The 25517-nt window shown below is 34.0% G+C and overlaps 1 protein-coding gene across 3 annotated transcripts in view; it reads left to right on the top strand.

Moving 5' to 3' along the window:
- Ift80 (intraflagellar transport 80) overlaps positions 1 to 25517 on the top strand; it is a 131021-nt gene that overhangs the window by 82884 nt on the left and 22620 nt on the right. For all 3 annotated transcript variants that reach the window (XM_063249272.1, XM_063249273.1, XM_063249274.1), the window contains 4 exons: positions 5372 to 5490; positions 9225 to 9299; positions 13695 to 13858; positions 20656 to 20720. In XM_063249272.1, coding sequence (XP_063105342.1) covers positions 5372 to 5490; positions 9225 to 9299; positions 13695 to 13858; positions 20656 to 20720 — 423 coding nt within the window. The remainder of the gene's footprint in view (positions 1 to 5371; positions 5491 to 9224; positions 9300 to 13694; positions 13859 to 20655; positions 20721 to 25517) is intronic.

The following is a 25517-nucleotide window of genomic DNA, read 5'->3' as shown; positions in this document are numbered from 1 at the left end:
CCAAGAATCCAGATTTCTAAATTTGAACAGTATGGTCACCAGATTAATAATAGTTTCATTATAATTGTCCTTTTATTTTTTTGTTTAAAAAGTTTAAGGCTTTGTATTTGGAGAATATAAAACACACACAGAATGGTACAATGAATCTCCATGTGCTGATGGCCCAGTCCCAGGTGCATTTGCCCCATTCAAATCCATGTCTATTTTTTTCCTTTCCGAGTTGTTTTCAAGAAACTTCATATTCTGTGCATCATCAGACATTGTCTGTACAAAGTTCAGTATAGGAGATGGGGATGGAGCTCCGGAGTAGAGTGCTTGCTTAATACACATGAGGCACCGGGTTTGTTGGCACCCCTTTCACCGCCAAAATCAGTGTTTAAAACTAAAAGATGAAGACTTTTTTTTTGTTTTGACGTAACAATACCATTATCCTACCTTTATAAAATAATTCCTTAGAGTTATCAAATATCCATAAAGTGTTCAGAGTTTCAGTTGTCTCTTACATGTTGCAATTTTGTTTATTTGAATCAAGATTCAAATAATTATAACCAGGCTGATGTATTTTTTAAGCTGGTCTTCATCTGTAGTTTCCCCAGTTATCTGTTTATAGCCCGGTGTTTTATTCGCTGAAGAAACCAAATGCCTTGTCCAGTACAGCTTTCATAGTCTGAACTTTGCTAATTTTATCTTCATGGTGTGTTTTGTTTTGTTTTTTCAATGTTAGGGCTCAAATGTAGGGTCCTATACAAGCTATGCAACCACTCTATGACTGAGCTATATCTCCAACCTGCTATGGCATGGATTGATATGTCTGTCTTCCAGATTTCCTGAAAATCAATAGTTGGATCTAGATATTTATGTAAATATATATTTCTTTTGTTTAACCTAGGAACCAAAACTAGCTGTTTATTGTGCCTATGACAAAGAATGAATTGTGAGTTCCAATCAACTGATTTGGGACATAATTTTTATATTCCTATAGTGCATAGGAACTAGAAATGTCCAAAGATGAGAATATATATAGAAAGAGGAACTTTCTTTCAAAACAAAAAGAAATTATCCTAATGACTTAGAGGGATTTTACATGAGATAAGATGAACTGTGGAGGTTTTTAGAAGGCTTATTGTATCCAAATTGTGCTTATTGTTTGTAAGTAGTTTCTTAGTTTTAGAACTAGAAAATTTGGATTTATAGAGGGATTTTACATCAATAATTATAAAGCATTTGTTTCCCTTTTTGTTAAATTAGACCTATTCAATGTTTTTTCTCAGATTAATTTCACTCATTCAATAGAAACTTAATGAGTGAACGGTGTGTGCTGAGCCAGTGATGGAGACTCTACAGCAGGTGTACCACAGAAGGCAAAGGCATCTTTGTTGCCATGAGAACCATGTCATCCCAGCAGCTGTTTGTCAGATAACACTTTTTCTAAACTTAAACCTCAGTGTTCAGGTTTAATTGCAGTGTTGACACTTTACAATAAATGAGCTAGTTTTGGGTTGCAGTTTGGACACTTGGACTCAAAAAGGTTCACCATCACTGGTAAGCCCTGGGGAATGCAGTAATTAATAAAAAAGGTTTAGTTCTTGTCCTTATGGATGTTCTAGGTTAGTGTCTTGAAAATCTTTAATTTAGGTGAGAAATGAAGGAATAGAAAGAAACTTACTGGTTGATGTGAAGTCATGAGATTACTGACTTGAGGTACTCTTGGTTCAGAGGCTTGAATGGTGTCAACACTACTTCACTTCTTCTTCCAGTCTCCTCTTCTCTGTAACTGACTTCATTTTTAGAAAAGCCTTTTCTACTTGGGGCTTTGGTAGCTCTGTTTCTTCCCACTAATTCCAGCAGATGTCTCAGCCTTATATTTCATATGTATTTGGTTGAGGGAAAATGAGGAAGTTGGTTTACTACATTTGAAATACTTTAGTGGAAGGAATTGTTGCCCAAAGGATAATCACAGTATATTTACTATAAATGGTATAATTTGATTCTGGGAAGACAAAAAATATAGCAATGTAGTCTGTCATTTGGTTGTCTAGCAGTTATATGGTCTCCATTAATCTATTGTTGTATAATCTCCCCCAAAACTTCGTGGCTCAAAGCAGCAGCATTTGTCATTTCTCTGTTTCCATCAGTCAGGCATGGATTATTAGCTTATTTGGCTCAGATCCTCTCAGTGCTGTAATGAAGATATTAGCAGGACTTAGTCTTAAGTAAAAGTTTAAAGAAGGGAAGATTTATATTCAGACTTACTGACATGATTGTTAGCAGAATTCATTTCAGTGTTGTCTTTTGCACTGAAGGTTTCAGTTTCTTGTTGGCTGTTGATGGGAAATGTCCTTGTTACTTGTATAAGGACTTCCCAGATGGCAGCACCCAACTTAGTAACTTGCTTTATCAGAGCAAGCAAGAAGAGCCTGAGTGTTCAGGCAAGATGTAAGTCATGCTTTTTATTTTTAACTGAAATCGGAAGCGACATCTCATCATTTTTACCATATTCTATTTAGTAGGAAGCTACTAAGTGCAATCCATAAGCAAGTAGATTTACAAAAGGGTACAAACAATAAAAGGCAAGAATCTTTGGGTGTACCTTGTCACATATACATACCCCTATTCATGTGAATATGATTCAGAAATGCACTATTTAATAAATTCAGCTATTGCATATATGTTTGAAAAAAAAAAACCATACCCTTTCCCTAAAAGGAAATCATCTAAATAGTTGAGCATTGAGCTCTAAGTCTGTTGTCTGGAAAACTATAAATATGCATTTCAATTTTATCCTCATTTCTCTCTTCCTGTATTGCAACTTTATAATAATGTGTTTCAATTCATTGCAGTCATTATTCTATAATGTTCATAATGTTCCATCTTTGGACAGTTGCTATTATATTCTTTCTGATATGATTTCAGTATCTTTATTGCTTTCTGGTGTAACAAGATGCTCCAGGTTTCTTTTGTCCGTTTGCTACTTGCTCTCCATACTTGGAACAAGCTGTTTTCCTAGGAAAGCCTTCCTTCCATTGCTGGGGGCCTGGAGGTGTCATGTAGAGACCACAGTTGGGTGCTGCATGTGCTCCTTGCTACTGATGTGATAATTACTCCTAGACAAATTGTTTCTGGTTTTGATAAATAAAAATATATCATGAGTTTATACTGAGGTTTCTGTGTTTACAGTTTTACTCTTCATATTTTTACTTGTGACTGTTTTACAAGAAAATTTTGGTTTCTGAAGACATTATTTATGCTATTTATATTCCAAAGTGTAGTTTTTTCTTTTTGTATTTTAAAGAAAATAAAACCAAAGAAAATAAAGCAGAATAAAGCCAATTGAAACAAAGCAATGAAAGCGATACAGGACTCCAACACAAGCTAATAGAAAATCAACAATGACTACCATAATACCTCTTGTTATCTTCAAAATAGCTGCCTATACCATCCAAAGTATAGTTTTAAAATAAAAGTAAATTCTAGTCTTATGAATACTAGTTAATATTTGTTTTTTTCAAAAGGAGCAAATCTATGTATATTTGTATCTTTAACTTTCTTAGATAGAAGGTATTATACTGTTCTACATCTTATATTTTTACTTTATGTCTGGATGGGCACTCCATACAACTTCCTCATCATGTTTTGCAGCTCCATAGTATGTTGGTACACAATTAGGGCTGTATTTAATCTTTTTCTTTTGCCAATTGTGCTGTGATGAATAGCCTGCACATGTTACTTCATAGTTTATTTTTTGGGATAGGAGTGTATAAATGAGATTGCTGGGTTGAGGAGTATACATGCATATAATTTTTCTGTCTCTTTAATTATGGTTGTAGTATTTTGATAAAATAGGAATTGGTGAACAGACAGTAAAGCTATAATATACTTGCCTTAACCTTTTTAGGTTACTGTAGTAAAATATCATAGTTTAAGTAGCTTATAAAAAAGAAAAACTTTTTTCCTCATAGTTTTAGAGGTTAGAAAGCCCAAAATCAAAGTACCATGAGATTTGGTGTCTGATGAGAGTCCACTTCCTGGTTCATAGATGGTGTCTTCCTGCTTTGCCCTTACTTGGAAGTGGCAAGCTAGCCCTGTAGGGCCTCTTTTATAAGGACATGAAGGTTGTTCTTGAAAGAAATACTAATCAGCTTCCAAACCCTACAATATGTGAATTTGTACATAAAGTAATTCATATCCTTGCAGTGCCTAGTAGTACTTACAAAAAGTTTGAGTTTATCTTGCTACTTTTCTTTCCATATCTTTTCATTGTTTATTAGAACTATATCATATTTGTTTTAAAGAAAAATATCATTTTGAGGAGAATTTAAAGAACTAACTTACAAGGATAATTACATTGTTTTTCTTTTTATAATGCATTATCCAATCTGATATTGACCAGAAATTAAGATTAACTTGCCCAACATTTTTTCTTGATTTGTTGCTGTTTGCCATTTTCAAGATTTTTGACCAATATTGCCAGTTGTTAAATTTTTTTGCAAATTAGTCTATATAAGATTTTATAACAATTTTAAGTGTCACAGGCAAATTTCTCTTTGTTAGCTGGTGCTTAATTTCCTTATATATTATCTCTTGTGTTTTTACATATGTAAATACTTTTATCCCTTCTGAAGTTTGGTTTCTTCATATGTAGTTGGTTTCTTTTTTTGTTTTTTTGTTTTTTTGTTTTTGGTATCAGGGATCAAGCTCACAACCTCACACTTGCCAGGCAGTCACTTAGTCACTTATGCTGCTGAGCTGTATCCCTAGTCCCTGGTTTCTTTATCAATACCTTTTTTCACTTGTTTGATTTTTAAAGCAATTCTCTCTCTCTCTCTCTCTCTCTCTCTCTCTCTCTCTCTCTCTCTCTCTTTTCTCTCTCTCTTTTCTCTCTCTCTGTAGACAAGGTCTTGTATGCAGTTGAGGCTGCCTTTGAACTTACTTTGTAGCCCAGGCTAGCCTCAAATTCACAACAATCCTCCTGCCTCAGGCTCTAGAGTGTTGGGATTATAGATGTGTGCCACCATACTTGGTTTATATGGCTTTTTTTTAGTATCTAAATTTTAAAGTAAAATCTAACTTAAAAAGAGATTTCTTACCATTTTGGGCAAAAATCATGTAGTTTCTTTCCAGCTTCTCTGTGCCACCACCTTTTAATTCTGTCTTAGCATTGAGAGTTCACTTTATCATTCCCTTGCTATAACTTCCATTTGGCTTGAAGGTTAAAAGTCTCTTTTTACTTATTTAAGAGACCTTTTGACTATAATGTTATATGGTTAGATAGTTAAGAATGTGTTGAATTTTTTTGTGTTTTAGAATCTTGCTAACTTCCTAAAATTTTGATGTTTTAATGTTTGTTGATATTTCATTTTTATTTGTGTAGGTTCGGAATGTTCTTAATGATGCAGTGGATTTATTAGAATTTCGTGATAGAGTCATTAAAGCATCTTTGAACTATGCACACTTAGTTGTTTCAACTTCTCTTCAGTGTTATGTGTTCTCGTAAGTATCTTGCATTTCTTTAAAATTCAGTTTTGACTGAGCTAAAGTATTTATTTTTAAGTTTTTACATCGACATGGTTTAATCACACAACATAATATGTGTGATAACTTTCTTAAAACTTTGCCTATTCTGAATTTACCTTAAACCAGGAAATAAATAAGAAGCCAGGGATAATGAAAATAGAGCTGATAAAGTTTATGCTCTAAATGTTTTTTTTTTTTTTTTCTTTTTATCAGTACCAGGGATCGAACTCACGACTGCCTGCTTGCAGGCAGGTGCTTATGCCGCTGAGCTAAATCCCCAGCCCTATACTCTAAATGTTAATAATCTTTTTATAATAAGAAATGCCTTCTTTGAGATAATGTCTTTTTACAATGCTAAGAAATTCGATTTTGAAACCCAGAACCTAGCAGCATTTGATAGTTGATGAGAAGACTCATTGATCTACTATAAGAGAAAATAGTTAACAGCCTAATAGGCTGAATTTTTCAGTTAGGGTACATGGTAGTTAAGCTTAATACCATAGCCCTGTGTAATCATGGATGTTCATATTGATGAAGAATGATGTCCAAGAATGATGAAAGAAAATATATTCAGTATACTTCCTCTGTATTAGAGGGTAGGGAATGATAATTAATACACCCAAGGAAATTGAATCTAAATTTTAAAATCATATTAGGTATTTTGAAAGGGAAATAAAATGTTCTGATAAGGCACCAAGCTTTGAGGGGCATGCAGTGTTTAAAGATTTTTGTGATGTAAATACTTCTACCCTGAAGATACCAATGTAATTTCCCAGAGAAGAGAGTTGCCAGGAGATGCAGAATAGCTGACCATTACATAGTACTACAACTGTAGTAGATGTAAATAATTTCAAGTACATGGATAGTAGTAAAAATAATAAAATAATCTGAAGATGACAAATTTTGAGTATTTACTAGCTTTACTTTAAATATAGTTTGCTTGATAGTATTTAAAATTTCATGATACTCAGTATATTAACCATTGTTTTTCTCTAGTTTATTATGAAATTTTTTATAGAAGTGATTTTATATTATCTTTATTGATATCTACTTATATTTCATTAAAATAATTTTTAATGTTCTTTTTTAAATAATAGCTTTATTTAACAATTCACATACAAAACTCTTAATTTAACATCTGCTATAAGCTGGTGATAACATGCCACTAGGTGACTCCTTAGTTATTCAGATAATTCAAGTAATCACTGTGATAATTTCAAGAGTTATGAATAGTTCAGGTTTAAAAATTTTTTTACTTGTTCTGTACTTTTAACATTTTATGGTTATAGATTATTAATTGAATATAAAATTGAGGATAGAGAATTATTTCTTACTCACTATACCCTCTATGTGGCACAGTGCTTAGTATGTGATAAATACTTACTAAATATTTTGAATGAATAAATGAAATGAAAAAATAATGTTGTCTTGGTATCCAAAGCCCTGTAATATTCAACCTGAAGGTAGCTACTGATTTATTTTTTGTCACTTTTTCTATATTAGTTAATTTATGGCAAAAATATAAGGTTGCTTTTCTTCTTTTCTAATAATCCTGCCTCTTACTCTGGTTGTCAAATTCATTATTAGGACACAAAATATTTATTGAAATTGAATACCAGGGAACCAAAATAAGAATGAGGTAGTGCTAAAACTTATCACAATCAAAATATATTTTATTAAGCTATACAATCTATTAATACTTTAATAATAACTATCATTTATTGAGCAGTTGTACTTTTGTGTTTATTAGTATTATTCCCATTTATAAAATGAAGAGCTTAAGGATTCAGAGAGTGATTAACTTGCCACAGGTTGAATTATTTATTTATTGAAGGAAGAGCTAGGATTTGAATCCAAATTTTTAATAAGTTGTTGTCCTTTATTGTAAAAAAATATAATAATTTTAAACATACGTGTAAGTAATAGATTGGTGTATTTTTGAAAACATTCTATGGAAGTAAAATAATACATAAACATTCCACATTACATTTTTATTTTATTTTCCAAATAATTGTATCAAAAAATACTCTTTCAGTGTACATGGTGGCACTTTTCTGTAACTCCAGCTATTCTGGAGGCTGAAAGTAGAGGACCCCAAGTTTGGGGTAAACCTGGCCAACTTAGATCTGTCACACAGTTTTAAAAAAAGGCCATGAGTGTTATTCAGTGGGAGAGGACTTACCTTAGCGTGCACAAGGCTTTAGTTCAATCCTTAGTGCACAAAAAGAAAAACAACTTTTCTGTTCTATTCAACATGATAGCTTATGGAGTTTTTAAAAATTGCCATGACATTTATACTATATCTCAATTGTCAGAAATTACAGATTTTTTAAAGAGAACATTGTAAGATATACTATAGAATAACTTTTCCTACCAGCTCTTTTGGACAGAGAATGAAGATTAATTCCACTGACTGAGCTAATAAGGCATGCTGTGAAGTTTGTTCCACAAATAGAGAAGTGCATAATTTTATCATACGTGTCAACCCCAGATTAATTATTAATAGTAATTTATTTGTTACTTTGCATCTTATGCATCCCTTCACCTACTAAAATGGGTATCAAGTTTGCATTAGTCAAGATTAATACTAATTGCCCATCAGTTTGCCTGTTCACTGAAATCTTCCCATCTTCTGAGTGTGAATATGAGATTTAAACTGATTTAAAGAACTGGTTGTATGAATATGATTGAGGATCATTTAGATGTATAGGAGAAATAAAAGTTATTTTAAATTGTGGAGCTACTGATTATTTTAGGATGAATTTTTCTATTTGGAAATGTTTTCTTAATCTAATGTTTTCTTAAACCCAATCTTTGAATCATATTGTCCTAAAGAAACAAAAGGAATGATTTATTTCATCAATTTTTCAGTAAACATGGTCATAATTTATATAGTGTTGTGTAGATTATAGAGTACTTCATGGAAATCATGTCAGTAATATTGGGGGACCTGTACCAAGAAATAATCATGTTCGTTAGTTTTCTAGTAGGAAGTTTGCCAGATACTTCAGTGAATCATTATGCTCATTTTGCAGATAAGGGCATTGATGGTTTAGAAGTTAAGCTTGTTGAAATTTTTATTTTTTTCAGTACTGGGGGTTGAACTCAGGGTCTTCACACTAAGCTATGCCTCCATCCCTTCCCCTTTAATTAATTTTTTATTTTGAAGTAGGATTTTGGTAAATCACTAAACTCCCCAGGTTTGGTAAATCACTAAACTCCCCAGGATTTTGGTAAATCACTAAACTCTGCTCAAAGTTGCAATTCTCCTGCCTCAGGCTCCCAGGTGCAAGGATGACCGGTGCATGCCATGGTGCCCAGCTAAGCTTACTAACATCATACGACACTCAAATCTATTTTTTTCTCACTATGCCACACTGCCACTGTTTTTCAGATAAGAAACCTTAGATCACTTGACCATGCTCTTAGGGCTAATAAATAGTAGAACTGGGACTTATGCTTAGGATTCCTTAATTCATGCCTTACAATACTACAATAAGAATTATTGAATGCTTACTATGTACTAATTGCAGGGGCAGAGGCTCTTTATTGGTTGGGAATACACTGATGAAAGTGAATAATTTCAGAACAATGTGCCAAGTGCTATTAATGAAAGTATGTATACAATTACTGTGAAACTATAATTGCTTTATTTAAAAATGAGTGCCTACTGCTTTTAAATGTTAATAAATACATGTTTTGTCTTTTAGTACGAAAAACTGGAATACACCACTTATATTTGATCTCAAAGAAGGAACTGTTAGTTTAATTCTACAGGCAGAAAGGTAATTTGTTCATTATTTTTATTGCATTTAGGGCTACATATCTCAGGAATAATGCATTGTTTAAAGTATCCTGTTTATAGAACAGTACTCTAGTCATTTGGAATCAAACTGTTTCTATTATGTATTTTAAAACTAAAGTAATCTGTTAGACAAGTAGTTCTGAAACTTTTTTTAAACTTGAAAAATATCTGTATTTTTTATTTTAATGTAATAATGCAATATTAATATTTTCTTAACATTAATAAAGAAAATATAAAAAGCACACTTATGAAAAAATAAATTTTCATAGCAAAATAATTAGAAAATAATAAGAGTTAATACACTGTCTACTACCATAATATTGAATGGCCAAAATATTATTCTGAGTACAGTTTTGAAATTCTTTACATTCTTAAAAAGTTTTGAAGGTTCTATATATCTGTATTTACTGTATTAGAAATTAAAACTGAGAACTTTAAAGTATTAATTTATTTCAAATAATGAACATATACTCATTACAGGTAAACAGCAGAGTAATGACATGAGAGGATAGGAGTGAATCAAGAAAAATTCCTATTAAATAGTTTAGACCTCATGACCCCGTATTTTTCTTCCCTTCTCCCCCCCTCCCTGTCCCCTCCCTCTGTTCCTGCTAGAGATTGTTTCCAGGGTCTTGTGCTTGCTAAGGATGTGCTGTATACCTTCAACCCCAATTTTGTTTTAAATATTGGTTGGAACTCATCGTTTTCATGAGCCACTGCTGGACTGCGATTTGAGATTTAAAAAAATAATAATTCTTTACCAAGACCTTTAATGTATATAGGACTAAATAAAACTCTAGGCAAGTTAACTGAAATAAATTAGGACTAGCTATTATTCTAGAAACTCACATTAACGAATTAGTCAGTTAATCAAGTACAGTGATACTCTACTGAGTCAGAAATCAGACTTAGGAAAGCTACCTGATAAATCTGGAACAACATATGTAAATATAATTGACATTTACTAAAACAGTATGCATGGGGCTGGGGATTTAGCTCAGTGGCATAAGCGCCTGCCTTGCAAGCAGGCAGTCATGAGTTTGATCCCTGGTACTGATAAAAAGGAAACAAACAAACAAACAAACAAAAAAACCAGCTATGCATAAAACCTTTCATCTGAAACTATGTACTTTATTCTTTTACTTATCACCTAGGTACCCCTTAATAATATTTATTATCAGATTTGCTAGCCCACAGCTTTTTATAAATAGCAATCCAGGAGAAAAATGGTGCTGGTGGGCTATTAAAGTTTGGCACAATGACAAATAGAAAAGCGACTGTTTGTCAAAGGAATATAGAGAAAACTAAAAGCATAGTTTTGTTAGCTGAGTAGCGTAATTCTGAGTACCAACAGATTCTCATGAGTATCAAAGCTGTCATTGTCTGAAGAGAATGATCATTGATTGATAATCTTGAATGATCAAGAAAATATTGTTAAATTTGTTATTTAATGAAATTGAAATATTTATTTATATTGTACATTTTTAAAATAAGTCACGTTTGCCATTTAAAAGACAAGATGTCAGCTGTCTTTAAAAATTGTATGTTTAAGTTGGGTGTGTTGGCACATGTCCATAATCCTAGGCTGAGGTAGGAGGATTTGAGCCCAGCCTGGGCAACACAGTGACATAGCATGACCCTATCTCAAAATATAAAAATAAAGTAAGTTGGGGATGTAGCTCATTGCGGAAACCCTAGGGTTCAGTTCCTGGTACTGCAAACAAAGCACTATATTTCTGACATGCTTTTTACTTCAGTAGTTCCAAATAAATTGAATGTGTTTGTAGTAAGAGCTTATGCTAGTGGCATAATTAATGAAGAATGTTTTAGTTACTGGCCACCACTGGTCTTATTTCTATAGTTAGAGATGTTGTCTGTTGAAACAAAGTGTTTGTTTAAAGGTACCATCTTATGTAGAAGAGAAAATACTTTTAGTAATGTCACAAAGAAAGAATATATGCTACTGTGCTGCATCACTTCATCAAGATTTGCAAATAGTTTTTCATATACTAATATGTATTGTCTCGTGTAAGGGCTAAAACTTTTAATTAAATGTTACCTACCAATCCTTAAATATGAAGTTATGCATTTGATATTCATTATGTACTATATTTTCATTGATTTCGATGTTACTTTCTGTTTCCCTAACAAGAAAGAACAATTAGCAATTTCTGAATCAACAAATAGTTCTGAATTGAAGATAATGAGACTTGGAGTACAGTATTTAAAAAATAATGTGTCAGCATTAAGGAAACAGGCTCACCAAAATAGTTGTAGCACCTATGTAAATCAATGTAACCTTTCAAAAGATGGTTTAACAGTACAGTATATACTATGCTTAAAATAATAAAAATTAAAAACTGAGTAATAAAATCCAAAATGTACAACAGCTTTTGTAATAATGAAAGGGTAAGAAAGTGCTCAAAAAGAAAGAACAACTGGGATTGGGCAAAGGAGAAAAGGAAGAAAGGAAAAGATATTTATGTAGGTATACATATATGCATGTATGTATGTATACATATGCAAGATAGATAACTATACTTCTAATCTCTGTTCATCAAAAAGAACAGTTCCTGCTATCATTGTTTGACTGATTGTTTTTTATGCCTAGATTTTCTAACTTGAACAACTAGTTTCAAGATAAAAGTATGGAATATATTAGCTAGTGTTAATTTCCTATTTTTTTGAATTCTATATCATTTCTATCCTTTTTTTCTGTTTATGTTTTTAAAATAAAAAAACTAAAAATGAAAAAATATACCCTTGGATTTGGCAATTGTGCTTCTAGAAGCTGTATAAGGAAATGAGTAGAGTGGACAATACACAGAAACATGTACACTATAGATACTTTTTAAAGCAGTATATAGTTTGAAATAAAATAAATGCCTCTCAACAATGAGTTAAGTAAAAGTTATGGGGTCTGGGGATTTAGCTCAGTGGCATAAGCACCTGCCTTGCAAGCAGGCGATCATGAGTTCGATCCCTGGTACCGATAAAAAGAGAAAAAGGAAAAAAAAAAGTTATAGTATTGGCATACTTTGCCACAATAATGTTTATGTAGGTAAGATCACAAAAGGGCTTTTGTTTTCTCTATATTGTTTGAATTAGTTTTTGTAATATTTATTTTCAAAGGAAAAACATAATAGCCATAAAATATTTGAGTTGATAAAAAATTATACAGTCTTATACTTTGAATATAGCAACCTTAAACCTGAAACCGTGTTGTAAAAACTGAATGTTTAGATATGAATATTTACTGGTGATTATATAATGTTAAAGTGAAAAGTATCATTTTCTGTTTTTCAGTACTAAGGATTGAATCCTCACTCATTCTAGGCATATGCTGTACCACTAAACTACATCCCCACCCCTTAGAGCATCTTATTTTAATAAAATGATGATAGTTTTGATGATAGTTTTTTGAGGTGTTTTTTGATGATAGTTTTTAGTCATTTTAAATGTTTCAGACTAATATGCATTAATAGTATTTCATGAAATAAATAGCATGTATCTTTCTTACTTTTCTCTCATTGCTGAGAGAAAATACCTGACACTCAGAATTAAGGAAGGAAAGGTTTATTTAGCTCACAGTTTGTGTAAGTTTTAGTCGGTAATCAGCTGGCTCCAAGGCAGGGTGACAGTGAGGAGCAAGGGTTCCAGGCAGCAGAATACAAGCAACAAGAACACAAAAGAAGGAGAAACAAGCCTCTTTTCCTCCCTTCTACTGTAAGCAGGCTACCCATTTTAGGGCAGGTGTAGCACTCATACCATCTCCTGCCCTCCTGTTGCACAGCATGAGGATGTTTACAAAGTGAGGGTCCTGGCCCCCTGCTGAGTCTCTTAGTTAAACTTCTGAACTTCGCAAGTTGATAAAATGGATCCATAACAGCATCTAACATTTAAATCACTGAAGTATAACTTATAAATTTTCTTCTTCGGGGTTTTTTCTTTGTTAGTACTAAGAATGAATTCAGGGCTTTGTACTTGCTAGGCAGGCGTGGCGTCCCTGAGCTATATTCATGGCCCTATAACTTATAAGATTTTCTAACTGTCTTTATATAAATAGTCTTCTTTAGGAAAGGAAGTTAATTGAGGATATAATATAAGTGAAATCACAACTTCAGTATATAGGGTGGTAATTATGGACTTTTCCACTTTTCTTCCCCTATCTCTATCAAAAAACAAAAACTCAGAAAAACAAATCAAAATAACAAATGTTGATTTTTAATTTTTAAAAATATTTCATTCTTTATATATATCTGTGTTCTTTTAATTGTAGTATATAGATTTTTGTGAAGAATAAACTTTTCTAATATAAAAGTGAAAACATACTGGCATCTTACATGAGAATATATTTTCGTTTATTATATTTTAGACATTTTCTTCTTGTTGATGGTGGTGGTGTCTATTTATATTCTTATGAAGGGCGGTTCATTTCTTCTCCAAAATTTCCTGGAATGAGAACAGATATTCTGAATGCACAGACTGTGTCTCTGAGTAATGATACTATAGCAATAAAAGATAAAGCTGATGAAAAAAGTAAGTACATTTTTATAATTTTCCACACCATTTGTTAGTTAACACTTTCATAAACTTTCATTTTCATACTAATATTAATTAAATGAAGGAATTATGAGTTTCCTAATATTTTCTAAACATAAATAAGAGCTAGATTTGTGATACTGCATCCAGTTGATTGAACAAGTAGGTATCAGTATACCTACTAATACAAATAGGTCTGAGATTAGGGGTAAGAAATAAATCTTATTCAGAAGCTTTTGGTAGAAAGTTTTAATTCAGTATTATGATCCTAAATGTATGTTAATTTGTAATCTTTTAAATATTTTCTTCATGTTGTAACACAGTAAATATTATACTTCAGCCCAAGTTCTGGACATCTGCATCTCTGACCAACTAACTACAAATTTGAGGATCCCCATAAATCCCTCAGGTTCACTAATTTGCTAAGATCACTGACAAAATTTAGGCAATCCCTATATTTATTCTTAATAATTTTGTTACAAAGGTACACACAGGTGAGGCTTGGGAACTTTTATACCTTCTCATGGAATCAGGGCATGTCACTTGCGCAACTTTTTTATATTAAGCCAGGAAGCTCTACTGAGCTTCAGTGTCCAAGACTTTCTGGGTTTCATTGCATACTTACTTAGACTTGATTAATTAAATCATGGGCCATATGATTGAACTCAGTCTTCCAAAGGTTAGGAATAAGGGTTAGGGGCTGAAAATGCCTCCTTCTAAATCATGTGCTTGGTCTTCCTAGTGTGAGCATCCTCTATCCTAAAGCTATCTAGGAATCCACCCCATCCCCCTATACCACCCCTCACCCTCCCCAGATTCACTTTGCTTAACAAAGACTTATTATCAAAGGATTCCAAAGACTTTTGAAGCTCTTTGCCAGGAACTTGCAACAAATTTATTATAACACAGATTATCCCCAGGCCTTGGACCATGGAATCCTTTGTAGCATAGGTATCATTCCTATCGATAATACCAACATTAACATACCTAATGTTTAGAAGAGTCTATGTGCGATAGTGATAGGGGTTTTTAATTCAATTCCCAATACATATTATCATCCATGTCAGTATTATACTTTTACCAACAATACTAATATTACACCACATTGAAAAATAAAAATGAAAACATGTTGGCCTGCTACAAACATTTTACTAGTCAGTAATGTGTCCATCACTGTGTTCTGTGATCAAACATTTTCTAAGGTGAGACTATGGAGGTTTGCAGGATTCCATTCAATTTTATCAAGTTCCGAAAGCAAGGAGAGGTCTCAGTAACACATACCTTCACCCTTTCATGTATCTGGTATAATGAGGTACTGCTGTTTCACATAAGAGATATTAAGGTTAAGAGACTACCTAAGGTACTTACTTGTTGCTGAGACACAATTCCATTATCCACACTTTAAAGGAAGAAAAGTTTATTTTGGTGTATAGTCTGTAGAGGGAATACTCAGCTTGTTTGAGGGCAGGGCGGCACAGCAGAGGGGCATGGCAGCGGAGAAATTCTATATGGCATGGCAGGCAAGAAGTCTTCCTTCTTCTTTCCCTTTTTGTTCTATCCAGGCTATAAGCCCTTTGGTTGGTGCCCATTGGAGGATGGGTCTTCCCCCTTCAGTAAGTCCATCATCTGTTTGCAGAACTGTGCAAAACCAATAGGTGGACTAATCCAGTATCTTGTCACATACCATGATCCAGTCACTCTCCACAGCACCACCCATAGAGTGTGTGAGGTTTTGGGGGCCATGTCAGAGACAATATCATTCTCTTGATCGAAATCCCTTTTGAAACACTAATGTAATTTTAGATTTCACGTATCACATTACCCATTTATTCATTCTTTATTTTCAGTCAATGTATTCAGTCAGCTTCATGTTGCTGGAATAAGTACCCAAGGCAATTATCTATAAAGAGGAAAGGTTTATTTTAGCTCATTGTTCTTTAGGTTCCAATCCATGATATACTGGCTCCATGACCGTGGGCCTATTTGCAAGAACAGCACATGGTAGGAGTATGTGACAAAGCAAACTACGTTCACCATGAGCCATGAAGAATAAACAAATGGAGAGACTGGAGCACCCCAGTCCCCTTTCAAAGGCATAGTACCAATGACCTGAGAATATTCCACTAGGCTCTACCTTACCATAGGGCCACCTGGGAATCAGGCCTGTAACAGATGGGCCTTTTGGTGACACTATCTGTATTCAGATCATAAAAGCTATAATTTTTCCTTCTGTCCATTCGTATAGAACTAATGGCCATTTTAAAGATTAGTATTACTACATTCAAGGTTAACTTCAAATTTGCCAGATGGAGTGAAAATATAACCCAGTCCAAATAGGCCCTTAGAAATTGTGACATAAAGGCCTAAAAGTATAGTTTCTTGCCTAGAAATCTTCTCTGTTTCTGGCAGTTGTAATTGCAGCCAGCCCTGGAGGCACTGCATCAGGTAGAGAAAAGAAAAAAAAATTCTTTGCCATACCAGCATCCTGTTTTTTCTACTATTTCTTCCCAAATCTGTCAAATAAGCAGAGGAATCTGTGTACTGTGGCCTCTCCCTTTGCTCGTTTTATGGTGAGTAAACACACAGGAATGAAAGCCAGCACGTCATGACTTCTTCCCCATTATAGGCATCCATTATTTTAATTACCATTCCAATTCTTTTCTAAGCCATTACTCTGAAGAGGATATCTCTTTGCCCAGTGTTGGACATTTTGGACTGTAAAGTATCTGTCTTATTCTGAAGAAATTTAGTTAGGTGGTTCAAGTCAGTGCAATATCCTCTCTTCTCATTCTTTTATAGTACTCTTAACATTCGCATCTTTCAGTAGTTCAACCCTGTCCAGAGTCTTGTCTATTCCTGTCAGGGCCCATTTGTAGTCCTCAGGACTTCTGACATCAGTCCAACTTGCCAACATTGTGTAGGGCCTTATTCCTGGGGAATCTGCCCCATAGCCTCCTTTGTTGGCTGACAAAATAGTTCTTACTGTTACTGTGTACCTTGGAAGATATAAGAGAAAGGTTCTTAGATTCAGCCCAGTCCATCACTGCATTATTTTAGACTCCAATGTCTACTCGTGTCATGAACCAAGGGAGGTCTTCTGATGGACATCAACATATCCTGCTTTAATGCAGCCTCCAATTTTCCCATAGTGTTTCCATAAAGCTGTGCCCCTTTTTTGGTATGCCTTTAATAAGCCAGTTTTCCATTGCCCTTTTCCTCAACCATATGACCAGGCCACTTGCCAGTATTAGTTGGTGAAAACCCAAAAATACAGCCAAACAGCATATAATGCAGTCTACTAACTTGATTTGTTTTTCTCTTTTTTTCAATCAGCTTAAGACCTTCCAAACAAAATGTGGTCATATTAGACCCACCATGTCTTAACCAAGCAGGTATCTGTTGGTCTGTTGAGTGCTGTTTATAGATCACTACAAGTGATCATATAATCTGACAGTTCCTTAGCCAGTTCCACAGTGTAATCTTTTCCATTCCCTGCACAATTCATTTCCATGTTATTGTAGAGCTCTTCTGGAAATTACCCTCCCTAGTGGAATCTTTCTCTAATATCACCCAATATATTATGGGTACTTTATATTTCCAGATTATTTTATGTTCTTCAGTTACAGAAGCAGTATCAATTCTTGGATGATGGGTCTGGGGATTTAGCTCAGTGGCATAAGCACCTGCCTTGCAAGCAGGCAGTTGTGAGTTCAATCCCCGGTACCGATAAAATAGAAAAAGACAAAAAAAAAAAAAAAAAAAAAAAAAAATTCTTGGATGATTGGAGCAACTAATTGCCTCTCAAATGGAATATTTCTAGTCAGAGTCTTAATATTTGTCACTGGCAGTTACTTAACAGGCTTTTGCCATAAGCCTCAGCTTATACTCCACCCAGGCTTATTATACAGAGAATTTGTCTATTTCAGCATTCCAGCATCTCTTCAGTACTATTTGATGTTACTAATTGATTGATTGATTGTTGTGGTAGGGATTGAACCCAGGGTCTTTGCATTGAGCTACATCTACAGTGCTGTTTATTTTTATTTTCAGACAAGGTTTCTCTGAGTTGCTAAGTTGTCCAACCGAGGCTTAAACTTGAGATACTCCTACCTCAGCTTCCTAGAGTGTTGCAAATACAGACGTGCACTACCAGGCCTGCTTTATACCACTTTATATTAAAGGCCTCTGTGAGCTTGAGAAATCTTACTGGGAGCAAACATTGCATGTCCAGTTAATATTGCTTGAAGGATAGATTGGAACACTGTCTGCATTACTTGATAGTCTGTGTTTCTAAAATGCACTCAGGTAAAAAGAACACAACTGCTTCACATGAAGCTTGTTCAGGCTACCAATTTTCATCCGAAATTTCATCTTAAGCTCATTAACTCTTGCATGTATATATCCTCTTAATTTGATGATGCCCCTCAGGACTTTATCAGTAGATTCTGGTTTTATAATATTAAGTAGGGACAATGTTCTCAATAAGGAGTAATTACCACTCCCATAAAGCATTTAGGCAGAGTTGGCATCTTTTATATGAAACCTGTGTATGCAATCCAATTTTTATTCAGATTATTATCTTAACCCTATCAACCTTGCATTTCTGTATTCTCTTGTAGTCCCTTTTAGGGCTTCATTAGTTGGGTTTTGGTACCATAAGTGTATACCAATTCCCTATCCAGAGTGTCCTAGAAACTTCTTTACTTTATGATAATTTTTCCCACTAATGTGCATAAGGTTTAGATGCCGACACTGAGCTGAGCCAAGGAACCCTGGCTATTCCCCAAATCTTTGTTTAATTAAATGTGGAGAACAGTGCCCCCGGTTATGGGAAATCAGGCTTCCTCTTGTCCTCTTGACCTTTCTGCTTTCCAAATCCTTCCAAACTAGGATGAATATTGTTTCGAGCCCTTAAATTTTGGGTCACTAGTAGGGGTTCCCATCAGTCCACCCAACTTCTGTATTTTGGGCCCACCAACATTGCTTTATTTATTCACTGTATTTTTAAATGACTGCCTAAAGATTTCTACCTGGGTACGATCAGGGACCTGGACTCCTTTTTCTGTTTCTCCTGTGTTTCAGCACCATTATTTACTTTTTTCACCCTGTTTCTTAGTGACTATTTAGATCAACACACAAACACACATTTAGCCCCTTAGCATTTGTTTCTAGCTATCCTCATTCTCTTGGGAATCATTTACTCTTAATAATTAGCTGCAGCATAACTTTTTTTTCCCCTTAAAATGGCTCTGATGCTGGTGGCCAGAATTTGGATCTTCCTCATACATGCCAGAAAAGTCCTGAAATTAGAGGATATGATTCAGATGTTAGAATTTATATTTGCTTACCTCTACTTTTCATTTTTGTTATTACAGGTAACAAGTCACTGGAGTTGTGTTGGGAGCCATTCCTTCTGGGGCTTTAAAATCATACCACTTACCTCATTTACTTAAGCCTTTGCCATACATTTGTTTGGGAGATTGAGGATTTAGGCCAGGTCCCTGATAGAGTTGCATATTCCTTTTTAATTATTATTTTACATTTTCTCATGCATTTAGTGAGCCAGTTCCTTCGGAGTTATATCTATCATTTCTGTATTCAGTAGATAACTTTTATTTTCAATAACTGATTGCAGCAGGCCATAGATAATATCGTGGCTACTACAGAATCAGGGCTTCCTATCTTTTTATTCTTTCTTTTCTTAAAACAAATAGTTTAGTGAGTCAGGATCAGTCTAGTAAACCCTACTTTTCTTGATCCAAACTTCTATATTTTAATCTCAACTCCATGTACCATAATTTATTTTTGACATTACCTGGAGTTAAAGCAAACCCTAAAGTTTAAGGATAAAATCTTCCACAAGATTGCCTTCACTTCAGATGCCAGACACCAGAAGGTCCCTGGTGATTTATTTCTTTTGGTCTATAAATTCAAAAGACCCCTGTGACCCCTTCACATTTGATAATTTGCTGAAAAGACTTAGAACTCAGGAAATCTATATTTATGATTATAGTTTTATTATTATAAAGAATATAGATAGCTTGATGTGTGGAAGGATTAGTCACCCCTCTGATCAGTGTGTTCACTAGGAAGCTATGCTGTGCTTTGGTGTCCAGTATTTTTAATGGAGTTTTATTATATGTCATAATTAATTAAATCATTAGCTACTAATTGAATGCAATCTCCAGCTTCCTTTCCATCTCTAGAGGTCAGAGACATCAAAGGTGTAATATGCTAATCACAGGTCAGTCCTTGTCCTTAAACCATCCAGTGCCCACCAAGAGTCTTTTTATCAATATGGCAGCCTGTGTCTTAGGACCTTTAAGGGTTTTTGAAACTCCTAGTGAGGAAAACCAGGACAAAGTTCAGACAAATTACTTACACCACAATAGCATATTAACAGAAAACACACACATTACCTCCACTGTAGCAGGCACTTACTATATTTTTCCTTTGTGGAATACGATTGCCTATGATGTTATACTGGTTGAAATCATAGATATCAGAGTTACAAATGCATGCACATTTGAATTGCCAATGTTGGTCCTATGGAACATTGATGCCTTGCTATTAGTAACAGCTTTAAATAAGTATGTTTTAGGGAAGAAGAGTTCAGTTCCACTGTTTTCATAAGTGTGACCCTATTAATAAGTAGAAATTTGACACTATTCTTCTGTGCTGTCAGCTACTGTAGTGTCCAGAGAGTTAAACAATGTCTCATGAGTATTATAATTCCACTGGGATTCACTAATAATATAGCATACTAATTAATATTCTGCTTTTCTTCTCTTAAGTAATCTTTCTCTTTGAGGCATCAACTGGAAAACCGCTAGGCGAAGGGAAACATCTTTCTCATAAGGTAATGCACTTTAGCTATTTCTAATGTAAATGCTATTTATTTATTAATTTTTTCAAGATAGTTTTAAGGAGGAAAAAAATTAATTTTATGTTTTTAATATAAAACATTCTACATAAAATATTTTACCTAACAATGTCACAAAGACTAAGCACAAATAAAATCTGCAATAGGAAACTGTTATGCAAATTAATTGCATAAAAAGATCTGACTTATATGTTAGTTGTCTAGACACTTTACTGCTTTTCAATAGCATGTTCTATTTTGATTAAACTCTTAGTATACATAAAAGAAAATATTATATATATATTTCCCCCACTGTGGTACTGGGGATTGAACTCACACCCTCACATTTGTCAGGCAGGTGCTGTGCCACGGAGCTATATCCCCGGCCCATTACAATATGTATTTTATCCCCTACATTCTTACAGTTTTTTCATTGACCTATCATTAGCCAGCATTCTTGTTAAGTTTTAAGACTAGTTACAGGAACAAAAAACTCCATCTAGAAAGTACAAAAAAACCCTCAGTTTTTCATTGGTTTCTGATATTTTAGCCTAAAACAAAAAGCACATGATAATTATCTTTGTAAATGACATGTTAGAGTCTACATATACTTCTAATTTTAATTATACTTCCAATAACACCTCATTTATTGTTATTCTATGTTGTACTTTCCTTTTTTGTTATTTTTTATAATTACTGGTTTAAATTTGAATAATAAATACATTTATATGGTTCAAAAATCAAAAACATTAAAAAGTATGTAATAAGTTTCCCTGCTATTACTCATAAATGCAAATCTCCCCCAAGTAAGTACCACTGTTACTAATCTCTTATATATCCTTCCAGAGATTTTTATTGCATGTACAAACAAAACTGATACATATTTTTCTCTTCTTACCCAAAAATATAGCATATACATTTCTGTACCTTGTTATTTTCACACAGTGCACTATTTCTGGAGATTTTTCCAAATTTTTTTTTTCTACTTGGAGAAGTCTTTGATTTTTTCCAAATCTTTGGAAGCTTGTTTATACTTTCCCTATCCTTTCTCTCCCTACTATATAATACACTATTTCATTGTTGTATCAGAATTTATTTAATCTGTGCCCAGAGGATAGACATGTAAGTTGCTTCCAGTTTTTTGCTTTTACAGCATTGCCAAAGTGAATAACCTTTCATATATATCTTTTTGCATATGTTCTAGGGTAATTTGGCTCAGGAAATGTTGCTAGGTCAAAGGAATGACTGTAATTTTATTTATTTTTGAGACAAGGTCTCACTTTGCATTTCAGGCTGACCTTGAACTTGCTTATGTAGCCCAGACTGGCCTCAAACTCACAGCAATCCTGCCTCAGCCTCCTGACTACTTGGATTACAGGCATGTACTACGATGCCTGGCTTTGTTTGTAATTTTAATAAGTATTGTCAAATTTCCTTCCAAAAAGACTGTATCAGCATACCTTCCCACCAATAAGATATAAGTTACATTTTTCTCTACAATCTCTCTTTTATAGTTATTTAAATTAATACTATTAAACAGAAATTTTTTCTTAGTAGGAATAAGTATATAAAAAGAAATAAGTTTCTTAAATGCCAAGATATAGTCATTTTTGTTAGAGTGACTGAAATGAAAGTCATTTAATAAGGTTAAACTTTCATTTTAATGTGATAGCCCTTTTGCTAGAATTGTTTTCCTAAGTACAAGGATTTCCTAAGCATAAAAAATTTATACTTTTCTAATTATTTCCACATCTCATACTTCATTTAATTACTCAAACATTTGTGTATAATTCAGGTAATTTAAAAATTTTATATTCAATAAAACAATAGAAAAGTTATCTTATCGCTCTTATTTTATATGTGAATCAACAGATATTTAAGATCGTTCCAAATAACAGAGCGCAAACTAAAACTTGCCTGTATATTATTAAATTAATATTAATTAGTGTAGAGCAAGACAGGATTCTAGTGAACACAAAACTACTTTGATCTTACACTATGAAGTGTTTCCATCTTTGATTTTTTTCAATAGTATTGTGATTAAATTTAGGGCCTCATATATGCAATATGGTAGACTCTGTACCATTGAGCCATATCCCTAATCTTGATTTTGAATTTTTTTATAGAACAAAATCATATCTTTTTAACTATTCTTTCTTTTTTTCTTTTTTTTAAATTTTATTTAAGGAGAAAACAAAAAAAAAAGCAGAGAAAGGGTACAAGTTATACAGATTTGCAGAAAAAAAATGAACAGTAGGAAATCACTAGTTAATGGATTACATATTGTCATCTTAGAAATAATTGTTCAAGTCACAAAATTAAAGCTTGTAAAGTGGACATTCCATCAATGATACTGCAAACAGTTCTGTTCAATGATCCAATAAAACTCTGTGATATCATATTCTATCTTATACACTTAAATATACATGCAGTTATATAGTTTAGAGCACTTTCTTTTCCTCTCTTTTGTACAATGACTATTACACATTTTGGGTTTCATTGCTCTCACGGTTCTTATTACTTTTTTGGAAGAGAGTAAAACCAAATGTGACATAACAGAACAGAATCGGTCAAGTCAAAAGGGTGGACATAATAGATAATGTGAAAACATAATACAAGGTGATCAACAATGGTTACCATAATGCCTCCCGCTATCTCTAATAGAATTGCCTATACCATTAGTTATAATACAATTGAACAAAACAGTAAAGAACAAAACCAACAAAACCAAAACATTGGTAACATTGTAGGTCTTCAAAAGTAGATAAAAATCAACGAGAATGGGCGTTATAATGAATCTCATTATTTTCACAGCTGATGCCTAAATTTTCGAACCTGATACTATCCAGCAAAACAGAATAGGGGAACATCAGTTAAAAACCAGATGGTGAGAGTAATACAGGGCTTTAAATCGAGGTAATGGAAAGTCAAAGTGGGTTACTATAATATATCCTGCTATTTTTTTTCCTTTAATTAAAAGGATAAAAATTTAAAAAAGTATTGAAAAAGTAAATAATGGAGTGGAGATTGAGATAAAAGAGGGCATAACAACGAAACAGTGCAGATCAAAACATAACCATTTAAGCAGAATAGTGTTTCACCACCAGATAATCCTGACCTAAAAGTAGTTACCATATTGTCTCTTTCCTTGAAATCCTTGAGTACAACTTCGTATACTGTAGCATTAAGTATATCAAAACAATGTAAAACCATTTAAGAGAATGACAGCATTACAGACTATTTAGAATCGACTAACAGAAAACGAATAATGGTTTCTGTATAATCTCCTTGTCTTTAAAAGGTTTTTTCTTATACTATCGTACATAATAAAATCCAGTAAGATACAACCTATTTAGACCATTGGAGACAGAAGGACAAAAGCTAGATGAGACTTCAAAACAAGATGATACTAAATCAGTATTACCTATTAAGATGTCATTTTCTCCAAAATAGCTGTTCCTATCATCCAATCTTCTCTGCCTCATTTCTGTTGAGCTCTTATTCTGTCAGTAGCTGTCAGTTTGTCTTCTTCACTTTGTTCTCTGCTCCATTAGTTGTGGCCTCCACTATTTCTGGATTCTTTGTATTTTTCTTTTTTTAGAATATCCTGCAATACTCTCTGTAGAGTTGAATTGGTGGTTGCAAATTCCCCCAGTTCCCCTTTATCCTGGAAGCACCTTGTTTTTCCATCAATTTCCAGGGACAGTTGTGCAGGATATCTCAATCTTGGCTGGAGATTATTATCTTTCAAAGCTTGAATTATTTCCCCCCACGCTCTTCGTGATTTGATGGTTTGTGCAGAGAAATCTGCTGTAATTCTGATGGGTGCTCCCTTGTAAGTGGTCTGTTTCTTGTCTCTGACAGCTTTTAATATTCTGTTCTTGTATTGAATTTCTGGAATTTTTATTATTATATGCCTGGGTGTTGCTCTGTTTGGGTTGTAGGTAGTTGGGGTCCTGTATGCCTCATACATCTGAGCATCTTTACCTTTTGCTAAATTAGGAAAATTCTCCTGGATTCTTTCTGTGAGTAGCTTTTGTAGTTCATTTGTTTGTGTCCCTACTTCTTCTTTTATGTTCTTAATCCTTAAGTTATGGATCCTCTTATCATCTTCTTGTCTTTGTATTATTGCTGTTTGTTTCTTTGTTATTTTTAAGAAGTTTTTCATTTCATTCTCCCATATTACAATTCTGCCCTCCAGTTCAGATAGTCTGTCCTTAGTTTCTTTCAAGCTATTATGCCAGTCTTCGATAGACTTCTTAGTTTCTTGGTAGTCCCTTTGAACCTGCTTCACGTATTCTATGCTTTCCCTGTTTTCTCCATCAAACAATTCTCCCCTCTTTTTCTGTTCTTCCATTCCACCATCTATTTTTTCTTGGGTGGGGCTTAGCATTTCTCTAACTATTTTGCATACTTCTAGCTTCAGGTCGTTGATAACTTCATTCCTGAATTGGTCTATGAGGCTCTCTATATGGTGCTTTATGTGTATTGGTGCAGTATCCGCTATTGCCTGTTTCTCAGAATTGGGGGCCGAGGAGCCTTTCTTGTTGCTGCCTCTTCCCATATTCTCTGTTCCTTATATATGCAAGCTTATATGAGAGGCCCAGCTTCTCTCCCTGTCAGCCACAGCCTGATCGAATTGCGCCGGTTATGTGTTCCCACTCACCGCTGTGCACCAGGCAGCCTACTCGGGGGCCCGCCCCTCCCGGCCTCCGTCAGGCTCTGGGATCTGGGTTGGGCCAGCCTACGGGGCCCACCGGCAGCGTCACGCAGGCCAGGCACTTTTCACCAATC

The sequence above is a fragment of the Cavia porcellus genome, unplaced genomic scaffold (genome assembly GCF_034190915.1).
Source record: "Cavia porcellus strain 051 isolate PalLab524CR breed Dunkin Hartley unplaced genomic scaffold, mCavPor4.1 scaffold_5, whole genome shotgun sequence".
Lineage (NCBI taxonomy): Eukaryota > Metazoa > Chordata > Mammalia > Rodentia > Caviidae > Cavia > Cavia porcellus.
The sequence above is the reverse complement of the archived record's forward strand: the minus strand, read 5'-3'. Positions and strand labels throughout refer to the sequence as shown.